This window comes from Schistocerca piceifrons, chromosome 8 (assembly GCF_021461385.2).
Source record: "Schistocerca piceifrons isolate TAMUIC-IGC-003096 chromosome 8, iqSchPice1.1, whole genome shotgun sequence".
Taxonomy (NCBI): Eukaryota; Metazoa; Arthropoda; class Insecta; order Orthoptera; family Acrididae; genus Schistocerca; species Schistocerca piceifrons.
In genome coordinates, this window is record NC_060145.1 from 425,979,104 (window position 1) to 425,992,436 (window position 13,333).

Below are 13,333 nucleotides of genomic sequence, written 5' to 3' on the forward strand. Positions count from 1 at the left end.
AAGATTTACAAGATACCCAAAATACTAATTAAATTTATTACCAAACGTAATGGATATGATTGTTTTGTCAATTCATTTGGTGGTTTTCACAGTATGACAGCATAAGTTTCAAAAGAAGTATAAATTGTCTTCTTATTTGCCTCTCCAATTTTACTTTGGTTAGTCAATAACACTAGCTGGCAAATTGACTTGGAGCAATTATGTATACCTTCACAGATATACAGTTATTTGAATACATTGAATTTAATTGGCACATCAGTCTTATTTTGGATTGTCCCTTCCTGGTACAATCATCTCTTCATCTTGTAGTCAACATAGTGTACATAGGTGCTCCGGCATAAACTGTGGATTATAAATGGTAATCTTTTGTACATTGTGGCAGTTATTAGATAATTATGCACCTCAGATGATGATGATGATGATGATGATGATGACAATGACGATGGTGGTGGTGGTGGTGGTGGTGATAACAACAATAATAATAATTGACAGAGAGTATAAATAGTTTCCACCAAATACAATTGTTTCAATGCATTGACGTATGTGCACGTAAGTACTGGGTGCTTCAAAATTAATATTGGGGTTTTAAGGCAGCATCATAATGAGTGATGTACAATCTGTCAGATGTGTCTGACAGAACAGATACCACTCACAAGGGGACCCTCCATGCTGTAAATCACAGATTTTGATGCGCTTAAAATATGTTGTAGAGGCACTTACCCTGAGTACCTGGCTATCTGGTTTTTTTGCGACGGGCGTTGGTTTTTGAGAAAATCAATCTTGGAGTTCATTGCGCACTGTGTATACCCGTAACATTACATATATTCCGAGCAAGTCAGCGCAGTGCAGCCGTGAAGGTTCACGGCTACCACGCTGGAGGTACCATGTTCGAATCCTGCTCGCAGAGTAGATTTTTGGCATATTTAATGACATTTGTGATTTGGCCTTTTGAGTCTTTGTTCAACTCCTCTACTTGTGGATCTTCTTCTGGTTGCACTACTACAGAAACACTTGGTTCTTCCATTTCACAGAATGTTTCTAACACACAGCACTAGAGATGCTTTGAGAGCAACTGACGCTTGTAGTTAGATGCGAACGTAAAGGAATGCAACTCGCATCCTCATTGGCCACAACTAGGAGCTAGGGTTCTCATGATGGCTAATGGTTTTCACGGGAGAGGGAATGATAATGGGCGGAGATCGATTTCAGGTAATACAAGAAGCGACCGTTGAACGAACATTTGGAACTCCAACTGCAAACCACAAACGGAATGAATATTTGAAAAAATGAATAACTGAATATATCTTTATAATTTTGCACACCGTACACTCTTTGTTGATATTCTTTGAAATAAAATTGAAAAATTAGGACGATTTTTGGGAAAAAAAAGTACACGAGCAGGATTGGAACATGGTACCTCCAGCATGGTAGTCATGAACCTTTACTGCTGCGCTACACTGACTTGCTCAGAGCGTATGTAATGTTACGGGTATACAACGCACCCAGTGAACTTCAAAATCTATTTTCTCAAAAACCAAGGCCCATCACTAAAAAACTGGGTAGCCAGGCCTCTACAACATATTTGAAGCACCCCAAAATCTGTTGGAGGGTCCCCGTGTCAGATATATGCATAAATTCAGTTTTACAATTCACAAACCCATAAAACTTTTGCATTCCCATGGTAACATTATTACCTTTTTTTTTTTTTTTGTTTAGGCAAAGAAACATTTACATTGCATATTACATTTGGAATAACCTGTTGTTCTATAATTTAAGTTTATGAGTTACAGAGTATCATCATTTGAAAAATGTTTGACAGACATATTTGCTAATAGCTCACACTTGTTCAAATATATTCATTTTAGTTTAATTTTCTGATATTTTAATTTCTTTAAGTACTTTTACTTCTGTTTTTGCTAACACTGGTAAAATTTCCAACTACATTTCTGAGGTGTGTAACACTTTGTTGACAAACTGCTTCCACTAAAGTGAACTCTAACACATCAAAAGTTATGTTTTCAGTCTCTTCCAACTAAATGTAATTTTCTACAATACAAATATTTTCAACTTTATTTATTAAATCTGATTCTATCTTTACAGTCTTATTTTTGACAAGAACATCCTATGCATCTAATTGTTTGTGATCCCAGTCTTATTTTCCAAGTCCTTTTGTGATACTGCCAACTGGTAACTAAAGTTTGATATATTGTATCTCAAATTGTTTGTTCATTATTCGTAATATGTAGTTTATCCCTCAGCGACTGTCTTAGTCCATTCAGCAACAATTCTAAATTGTTACTTAGTGTACATTTTGATTGTTCTACACCCTTAATCACTTCACTTGTCATTCCCTCTATTTTTCCATGCAAGACTTTATTTTAATTACATAAATTACGTTTCATTTCAGTTGTTCATTTACCTTGATTCTTAAATTGTTCCTGTGTAAATGTTTGTAGCCATTTGTATAAATTATTGTATTTTCAGTTATTCACTTTAATTTGGTTCTTTTCCACCTGTATAGGCTGTATCCCCAGCCAGGGTAATAAGGTATTATTGTCCAAATCCTTCCATAAAATTTTCTTTTTGTTCTGCTTGCCAAAATAGGTTTAGGAAAAGGGGTAGAGTGTGGAAAAGTCACCCAGAACACAGGATTGTGGGAATACTTACCGTACAGGACTGCTGACAACAGTAACACATGAACAACTGACCAGTCTTTCCATTTCCTTCATGTTCATTCTCTGACGCAGGGCTGTAACTATCTGTCCCATGTCAAAGTTGCTTATGTCAGTGGATTTCCCCATTTGTGGCCCATATTACAAGAATGATTCCATATTTATCTCTGCTCATTCTCTCTGGTAATTCTCTCCTGACCCAGGGTTCTGGGTGACTTTTCCAACTCTACCCCTTTTGATAAACCTCTCCAGTTCCTTTCCCTTCACCCCTCTTTCTTCCCCTTCAACCCTTTTGCCAGAAGGACAAGCCACTGATTCAGAAAGCTTGCATAAGTAAAACCTTTTTTTATGTGTGTGTTCTCCTGCCGCCACTTGGTGAGTAGATTTTTTTATCTATCCGTTTACATTAGAACTTTTGTATCTGCTTTCCATGAAAAGATGGCATAACTCTGCAGCAAATAAATAATCCTTTCATTATGAAACATTCTTGGTAACCACATACAGCGTATGAAGACAGTTTCTGTAGTACACTAATTTCTAAATGTTGTAGCCAACACATTGGAATTAATCTTTTATATATTTATTTCTACAAATACCACTCAGACTTCTCATCATAAAGTCACATACTGGAACGATGTAATACCAATCAGAAAGCTGATCTGAACTGCACTTGCCATTTGGCTACTGATTGTGGTGCTTATATAACATACAACAATGACACAACCTTTTTATGTATTTTTTCTACTGTACATAATTAAACTTACAATTGATATTTATGTGCTTTCATGACACTAATTATGGTGTTTTGCTTGACAAATGATGACAACAAATTTTATATATTTAGTATGCTGAAATAAATCAGTTTTTATATCAAAATTTCATGAAATATTCACTGATAACAATAGTACGACCACATCCCTTAATTACTTTGTAGTTATGTCATAATGTTTGATGCTTGACATGATTTCAGTCTCTTTACATTGAGTTCCGTCATTATTACTGCAGCCTTTTTGTGTCCTGTTCTTACAAATAATGTTCTCCTTGTATGTTTACATTTGATGTAACATGTTCTGGGTTTGCAATATATGAATTGATTGGATTTGTATATTATGCACCTTATTAATTAGTTTTCATAGATGCAGTAAGTGTCAGACAATACAGTTGAAAGTTCTGGATGTATATGACTTTGCGTAAAGATAACGTAATAGAATCCCAAAATACACTCCTGGAAATGGAAAAAAGAACACATTGACACCGGTGTGTCAGACCCACCATACTTGCTCCGGACACTGCGAGAGGGCTGTACAAGCAATGATCACACGCACGGCACAGCGGACACACCAGGAACCGCGGTGTTGGCCGTCGAATGGCGCTAGCTGCGCAGCATTTGTGCACCGCCGCCGTCAGTGTCAGCCAGTTTGCCGTGGCATACGGAGCTCCATCACAGTCTTTAACACTGGTAGCATGCCGCAACAGCGTGGACGTGAACCGTATGTGCAGTTGACGGACTTTGAGTGAGGGCGTATAGTGGGCATGCGGGAGGCCGGGTGGACGTACCACCGAATTGCTCAACAGGTGGGGCGTGAGGTCTCCACAGTACATCGATGTTGTCGGCGGAAGGTGCACGTGCCCGTTGACCTGGGACCGGACCGCAGCGACGCACGGATGCACGCCAAGACCGTAGGATCCTACGCAGTGCCGTAGGGGACCGCACCGCCACTTCCCAGCAAATTAGGGACACTGTTGCTCCTGGGGTATCAGCGAGGACCATTCGCAACCGTCTCCATGAAGCTGGGCTACGGTCCCGCACACCGTTAGGCCGTCTTCCGCTCACGCCCCAATATCGTGCAGCCCGCCTCCAGTGGTGTCGCGACAGGCGTGAATGGAGGGACGAATGGAGACGTGTCGTCTTCAGCGATGAGAGTCGCTTCTGCCTTGGTGCCAATGATGGTCGTATGCATGTTTGGCGTCATGCAGGTGAGCGCCACAATCAGGACTGCATACGACCGAGGCACACAGGGCCAACACCCAGCATCATGGTGTGGGGAGCGATCTCCTACACTGGCCGTACACCACTGGTGATCGTCGAGGGGACACTGAATAGTGCACGGTACATCCAAACCATCATCAAACCCATCGTTCTACCATTCCTAGACCGGCAAGGGAACTTGCTGTTCCAACAGGACAATGCACGTCTGCATGTATCCCGTGCCACCCAACGTGCTCTAGAAGGTGTAAGTCAACTACCCTGGCCAGCAAGATCTCCGGATCTGTCCCCCATTGAGCATGTTTGGGACTGGATGAAGCGTCGTCTCTCACGGTCTGCACGTCCAGCACGAACGCTGGTCCAACTGAGGCGCCAGGTGGAAATGGCATGGCAAGCCGTTCCACAGGACTACATCCAGCATCTCTACGATCGTCTCCATGGGAGAATAGCAGCCTGCATTGCTGCGAAAGGTGGATATACACTGTACTAGTGCCGACATTGTGCATGCTCTGTTGCCTGTGTCTATGTGCCTGTGGTTCTGTCAGTGTGATCATGTGATGTATCTGACCCCAGGAATGTGTCAATAAAGTTTCCCCTTCCTGGGACAATGAATTCACGGTGTTCTTATTTCAATTTCCAGGAGTGTATATGGTATCGTTCTCTTTGTTTCATACTGCCCTATTCTGCTGCATTACACTGAGCCTACTGCAGCCATAATTGACTATAGGGAACATGTGGGGAGTTGGAGCCTTATGTTTAACAATGTTCATTGAATGGTGTGCTCCAAAACACTTGGTCCTGCATCAGCATTGTACTCTGTCATCAGATCTGATTCAGATAGCCACCTGTCCCACTTTACAGAGCAGGCAAGCCACAACTCTGCATTGTGTAGTGAGACATTGATATCCAACACCATGTCACCTACTCATGGTTTCACCATTCTTCAACCACTTTCTATTGATGCTGACAACAGCACCACGAGAACAGCTGATCAGCTTCCCTGTTTCTGAGGTGCTCATTCTCTGGCACATGGCCATAACAGTCTGTCCCACATCAAAGTTGCTTATGTCAGTGGATTTCTCCATTTGTAGCCTATAACACTAGAATGATTCCCCATTCACCTCTGCGTATGTATTTTCCTTACACTTCACATCCATAATGCTATTAGCTGAAATTCTGTCTCGTTGGTGACAGTGGCCGTAATGGCTCATTAGTATATGAATAATACAGATTAGATTACGGATATTATTCATTCTGTAGTCTCAGACTGAGGACTTCCTCGAAGATATGTAACATGTCAGAAAAACAAAAATACATAATCAAGATTCATGTACAAGCAGTTGATATACTAATGTTCCTTCCACATAAACTAAGTGATATGGTATTCAAAGGCATTGCCGGAGTGGAGATATTTATACATTTTTCATTTGCAAAAGAAAAAGTTAATCACAAACAAGAAACATGGAATGAAAGAGTGAGAATAGCAGTATTACAATGTAATTTTTCACAAAAAGAAAGGGATTGGGAAAAATGAACCAGAACTACTAGAAATGAAGCCAAGAGAAGAGATCTGGAACAAATATACTGAAATAAGGAATAATAAGTTTAAAGAACTGTTACAAAAGAGAAGGCCAAGACATAGAAGATATTAATGCAGGAACTGGAGGTGGATAGCAGATGCAATGAGAAACTTCCCTACAGTATTATCAGAGGTAAAAAGGGAACTGGTGAATACCGTAAAGGCACTTGCAGAAGAAAATGTGAATCTAGTAAGAAAAGAAAATAACTTCAGAGAATACCTGTCAGGACAATTTTGACCAACTGCTTAATAGATCAGTTGAAGAACATAACACAGAACCAAATACTCACACCAACAGTGAAGAAACTCCCATTGGGCAGAAAAAGGCAGCCTTAAAATCTACACCTAAAGGAAAATATGCGGGAGCAGGTGAAGAGAATGTGGACATGATAAAGGCAGCAGGCATGCAGGGCCTACAATAAATGTACAGAACACAAAGTGCAGAGTGGAAAGACAACAAGATGCCAGCAGATTGGATTAAGGGTGTCAGTAATACCTCTGTTTATGAAAGGCAGTAGATTGAAGCCCATTAATTAAAGAGGAATAAACATGCCTTTGCATGGGTTGCAATTTTAGAGAAGATCATAGAGTGAAGATCGACAAAAATCATAGAACCGCAGCTGGAAGAGGAGCAGTGTGGCTTCAGAAGCAATAGATCAACACTGGATCTAATTTTCAGTATCCACATACTCTTGGAGAAATACTGGGAGAAAGGCAAGAGCCTGTTAATTGTGCTTGTAGATGTAAAAAAAGGTATATGATAGTGTTGCAAGAGAGGAGATCTGGGAGTGCTTGAGGAAAGGAATGTGCTTGAAGAACTAGTAGGAAAAATCCAGATGCTGTACAAGGACTGTACCAGTTGTATACAAGTTTGGGGGAGGGTGTGAGGACAATTTGGCCACCTGGCCAGATCACGCAGTATCCACATTTGTGGGACATTTGAATGTGACAGTGGTATGATGTTGCATTGCATGATACCACAAGGAAGGATAAACATATTGCACACCAAGCACACCATTCCCTTTTAGATCTGCACCAGTTCTTTGAGAAAAAATAGTGAAATCTCTCAACATTCTGTATCATGCTGAACCATTGGTCAGAGATTAGCAGCAGCTGGAGTAGACAGTTATTGTCCTCTACATGGGCTGCTGTTAACACCACAATACAAACAGCTTCATTTGGAATGGTGCTGTGATTGGGAAGCATGATCTCTTCCTTCCCAACTCCCCCCTCCAGATGACCATTATTGGTGGGAGTGGCAGTAACTTGGCGAGAGGTCCCGTTTTCCAATATTTTGTTGAGGAACAACAAAGTTATTTCTGGCATCATGATATGAGGACCTTTCTTTGTGATTTACATTTGAGGATGTTGTGATTTATACTGTAAAATGCCTGTGGCATATTACAGCATCTACCACTAGCTTGTAATTCATTGTCTAATCAGTACATTCTCTCTATATGTGTAAATATCCTCTTCAGTATCAGAACCCTAGAGCAAGCCAAACTATGACTTGGGCAGTATGTTATTTGTAGTCATAAGGCAGTACAGGTGGCCATTACTACTTTCAGGAGGCAAATTCCAGTACCACTGAGATCCCTGGCTTTCAAAACTGTCAGTTCATCTCTCATGGGGAAATGGTGGATAGTCTGGAAAGGAGGGACGGGTTACTTGGACCCCATGTTGAGGGCAGTTATCTTAAGAGAATATCCTATTAATAATCTGTTTTTTTTTTCTTCAAGATTTCATCACATTACTGCACTTTATAATCTATTTTCAGTAAGCTCTAAATTCATTGAAGCAGCTTTGTTTTTTGCTTCATGCCGAGTGAGATGGCACATTTGTTCAGACACTGTACTCACTTTTGAGAGGACAGCAGTTCAAATCTCTGTCTGGTCATGCAGATTTAGGCTTTTGTGGTTTCCCTAAATCATTTAAGGCAATTGCCACAATGGTATTTCTGAAAAGCACAGCATCAATTTCCTTCCCATGTCAGGGCACTGCTTCCAATGACCTCATCATTCACTGGACATTAAACATTAATCTTACCTTCTTCTTTTGTTTCCTTTGTGGCAGTAGCATAGTGTCTGATTTCATCTTCCACAAAAGTGCATAAAGAAAAAACCAATAGGAAAGTCTTTTCATAAAATATCTATCATCATTACTTTTTTAGAATGGATGTTTCTTTTCAGTAGAAATTTGATAACCCAACTTAGAGGCTCTTTACCCCTTCATATTCAGGTTCACTTGTGTAACAGTACAGAAAGATGTACAGAAATTTTTAACGATGTTAGAAGTCCCTCAATATCACGAACATGTACTGTGGTATGAGGGTTAAATTAGAGCAGTTCTCCTGGGCTTTCCTTTTTAAAGGAACATTTGAAAACAGAATTAAGCATTTCAGCCTTTTCTTTGCTACTCTTAATTTCAGTTCCAGTCTCATTCACGAGTGACTGAGCACTAACAGCCTTTACATATAACCAGAATTTCTTTTCATTTGACTCTGCCATCTACTGATGAACTGAGAAGGGGTATCCACTAAGGATACAAGTTAAACAGCATTCTCAGCCATAGTTTGAGGGTACTGAAGTTGTGCAATATTGTAAAAATGTGGCAGCAAACAATAAGCAACAGTTCATTCCACATGCATGTGGACATATCAGTGAGCCTAAGAGAATTGCCCAGCACAGACAGGTTAACACCCATGAATCTGCGGACATATCAGTGAGCCTAAGAGAATAGCCCAGCACAGACAGGTTAACACCCATGAATCTGAGAGAACTATCTGGCCATAACAAGTTAACACATATGGGGAAATGAGTTATTTCTCCTTTGTCTGTTTACTGTTGCTAGTAAATGAGCGGAAGAATGAATGAAGTGCTGAGACAAACTGAACAAGTGTGGTGTAATGAAAGTTATCACCTTTATTGGAACTAAATTGCAATTTACAGCTGTTTCACAGCCCAAGTTCACTTTTATTTCCATGAGGTACAAATAGGCTGAAAATTTTAGGTTCAGTTTTGTAAAAACTTGTAATATTTTTCTCATTCCCTCTTCTCTCATCTCCAGATAAATAGATGTTGGTTCTAAGAGCTTGATAATCTTTCTGTTTTATTATGTAATTCATCTGTAGCTGCATTTCAAGTTCACAAGTAGATCTCGTCGATGGCTTTATGTAGATGCTTTGTTAGGTAAATGGTTATACTTCATTTTGTAGACATTTTTCCTCCTCATGTTTTTCCCCTTCTTACTTGTTCTTTAGTAGTTATTTTGATTGTATATGAAATATTTGTATGAGTAATAAATCTGGAAATGAACTGGATTTTCCATTGTTTGGAAATGAATTGTGTTATAAATATTATGATTTCAGGCCATACCATGAAGCAATTATATCTTTGGTGTCACTGATGCTAGATACAGGGTTACCTTGCTTCCGAGGACAGACGATTAAACTCCTTCGCGCACGTTTCAACCCTGGTGTAACGGACAAGGAAGCAGCAGCAGCAATGTTAGGGATTATACGAAATTCTTTCCTCAATTTCCGTACCAGGACATACGACATGATACAGTATTACCAAAACCAGATACCATACTAAATAATGCCACTGTAATTGTTGGTATACATCATATTATCATCTTCATGCTCTGTAAATTGTGTAATTTATTGTTAATGTAATTCTCTTTTGTTCAACTGTGCAATATAGTCTTTGTAAATATATTATGCGGTTTGACTGCATAAAATATTGTTACGTCTATTGGTTGCACTTGCAAGTCAGAGTCAATCATGACAATTTGTAAAGTATTTGTAAATATGAAAAAGATGCAATGCAATAATTGTACTTAATTATTTTATGTAAATAATTTCAATATGTATTGTTCACAATTCAGAAAACTGAGCGGTGAACAATATCATAAATGCATAAGTTTCATTCAATTCACCATGACTTTTTCATTTTTTGCGTGATGTGTCATACTTTGTACTGTTTGTCATTGCCCTATTACAATCATGCAGAAACTGCTGATATTTGTTTACATATACTAGTTAGGACTGTTGTTTTTATATTAAGAAATAAATGTCATCATAGTCGTGAATTAATTTTCTGTCCCGTAATAAATAAATCAAAAAATTATATTAAACAAACAAGAGTTCTCGAATGGCATCAAAAACAATGCATACCCTCTTTCCATTTTATGACAAATGTTTGTTTCTAAATATCACTTCTGTTTCATCTGATAATATCTCTCATTTTGAAATAATTGTTATTCTTGTTACTGTGGAACTGATGTGCACATCCTGCCATTATTTAATCAGTCATTACTATAAAATATGCAGGCTGAAACTTGTTATGAATGAGGATGGTAGTGAAGACACTCATAAAAAGAGAAAAAGCATTGTAATTTACATGTCATTATATGTTCTGTGTTTTTTAATGTTGGAACAAGGAATATTAAGAGTAATGTTAAGCCAATGGTAATTATATAGTGGTGTTGTTAAATTATTTAGTAAGCTCTGAAAGTCATCTGAAATGAATAAGAGTGTATTAACATCAACTATTAAAACTGTTTATTGTAATGTTTTATCAAAATTGTCAGTTTTACATTCCACTGTTCTGTATTATATTTCATTCCAGTACAACAATAAAAATTATTTTCAATGAAACCGTAGTTTTTACAGTCTTTACAGTTCCTTTAATACTAACAGAACACCGAGCGGGTCGGCGCAGTGGTTAGACACTGGACTCTCATTCGGGAGGACGACGGTTCAATCCCGCGTCCGGCCATCCTGATTTAGGTTTTCCGTGATTTCCCTAAATCACTCCAGGCAAATGCCGGGATGATTCCTCTGAAAGGGCACGGCCGACTTCCTTCCCAATCCTTCCCTAATCCGATGAGACCGATGACCACGCTGTCTGGTCTCCTACCCCAAACCAACCAACCAACCTACTAACAGAACGTATTTTGTATGAGATTCAGTAAGATAATCAACCAAGATAAAAATTAGTAGTGACTATGGGCTACTTAGCAATAAAGAATTTATAATGGTAAGGAAATAATGTGTAATAATTGCCACATATCTAGCATTTGGTAAGCAAGACTTGTCCTTGAATCCTACAACTTTGAGCTTTGGAGGAGGGGAGGGGTTCATAACATTCACATTCTTGATCTTGGGATTAATCATAGCTGCCATTTCTGTATACTGTAAACTCCAGATAAGACTCAGTGACCGTTGTTCGATGTGATGGCGATACATTATGTACTGCAGTGAGAGGGAATCTGCATGTGATCTTCTAGATCATGAGGAATGTAGAATGCCATATATAGTGCCAGCCGTTCAAAGTGAAATGCTAGGAAGGATAGGAAGTAACAAAATTTGACTGATTGTGCATATAGAATCCAATAGGAAGAAGACAAGATTAAATTTATTATTTGTGGATACACTGGATGAGAAATTCAGTACAGATAGCTGACACCTCTGGCAGCAGCAAAGCTGCAACCTGGCTGTGCATCGACTCAAACTGAGCTCGAATGACAGGTTTGGATATTTCATGCCATGCTACTTCATTTCTATGCCACAATTCATCAATCATAGTTACTGTCAAATGGTGGTGTGCCACTCACTCAGCAATAAATGACCAGAAGTTTTCAGCATCTGAGACATCTGGAAAATGTGCTGGCCAGGGTAACATTTGAGCACCACCAGTATTAAGTTAGATCAAGATAACATAGGTAACATGCAGTCTTGCATAATCTTGTGGGAAAAAGATGTCTTTGAGAACCCAAGGATATGGCAAGACTACAAGCCATAATGTGTCAGAAATTCAGCACCTGTTGTCCAGCTTACCTGGTATGCAAAACAGAAGTCCTGTATACCCAATGACATTTCATTCCATTACAGCGTGTGCTGGGCCCATATGACAGTACAAAGTAGGCTAATTTTTCCGTCCATTGATTCTGTAATCACTTAGAAAATGTTGCCTATCTTCAGATAATACGTCGTAATGGTGCTATTAGTTCACTGTCATATACTAGGTAGACTAGTCCATAGTGATCAGCAGACAGAATAATAAGTCTACTTTGTATAAATAAAATTCATGAACAATCCCTTGTGACAAATATGGCCAGTTTCTGTGTGACAATTTTGAACACAATCTGGCAGTGTTCAACCTTCATGATGCTGTAAACAGAACTCAGATTTGAATGAAAAGACAATGTCGTGCCACTCTAGCCTACAGTGTTGTAGCTGGTTACATCAAAGGAAGCTGCAACAGTGGGTCATGCTGCTGACAATCTGTGGTGCTTTATATATCTTCGCACTTTCTTTGTGGATAATTTTCTTGCTGCAGACAATCCAGTTCCATAACTCAAAGTATCTGATATAGCTGTGCAATACTGCTCTGCCAAGCATGCTACATGCCTGCCCTCTTTGATGGTAGTCAGGTGGGGCTGTTGAGATCCTCTGTGACACTGAATATGGGCCTCCTGAACACAGTGATTCCATAGTCACATGACAGTTGTTAGACACCGAACAATATGAGTAGCAGTGTTGTGTAACAGTAAACTGCAGTATCAACAGACATGAATCTCCTCCTGTTAAATACATATAACAGTAAACTGCAATATCAATAGACATGAATCTGCTCTTGTTAAAAACCAACAGATGTCGGTAGATGTTTCTCCTTCTTACAAGAAGCACAACGTGATCTTCCCACAAACTGCCAACATTCAAATGAAATTTCTAAATGAGAAACCCACAGTGTAATCTTCCCTTGTATCTACATGTATATTCTGCAACTCTCTAACCCTCTGTGCAGTGTATGTTAGACTGTACACCATACCAATAGTATCTGTTTTCTTTGCTATTCAGTTTCCATTGAGTGGGAGAAAAATGATTGACTGCGCATCACTGAATATGCTCTAACTCTCTTATCGTATTCTCTTGATCGCTACATGAGGTACACAAGGGTGGCAACATAATGGTCACGTTTTTTGTTTTTTATTTTAATTACTCAACATTGTTTTGCAAGAATTGTGTGGTCTTTCTCCCAAGGATTCCCATTTAAGCACTTGAGCATTTCTGTTATACTTCCGTACAGGCTA

General features: G+C 39.1%; 1 protein-coding gene across 1 annotated transcript in view; it reads left to right on the forward strand.

Moving 5' to 3' along the window:
* The window catches only part of LOC124711227 (phosphatidylinositol 4-kinase alpha), a 205,358-nt gene extending 194,508 nt beyond the window's left edge, over nucleotides 1-10,850 (forward strand). Inside the window, 1 exon segment of the mRNA XM_047241186.1 lies at nucleotides 9,606-10,850. Within this exon segment, the coding sequence (XP_047097142.1) occupies nucleotides 9,606-9,831 (226 nt within the window). The 3' untranslated portion in view covers nucleotides 9,832-10,850.
* Nucleotides 10,851-13,333: the final 2,483 nt, after the last annotated feature.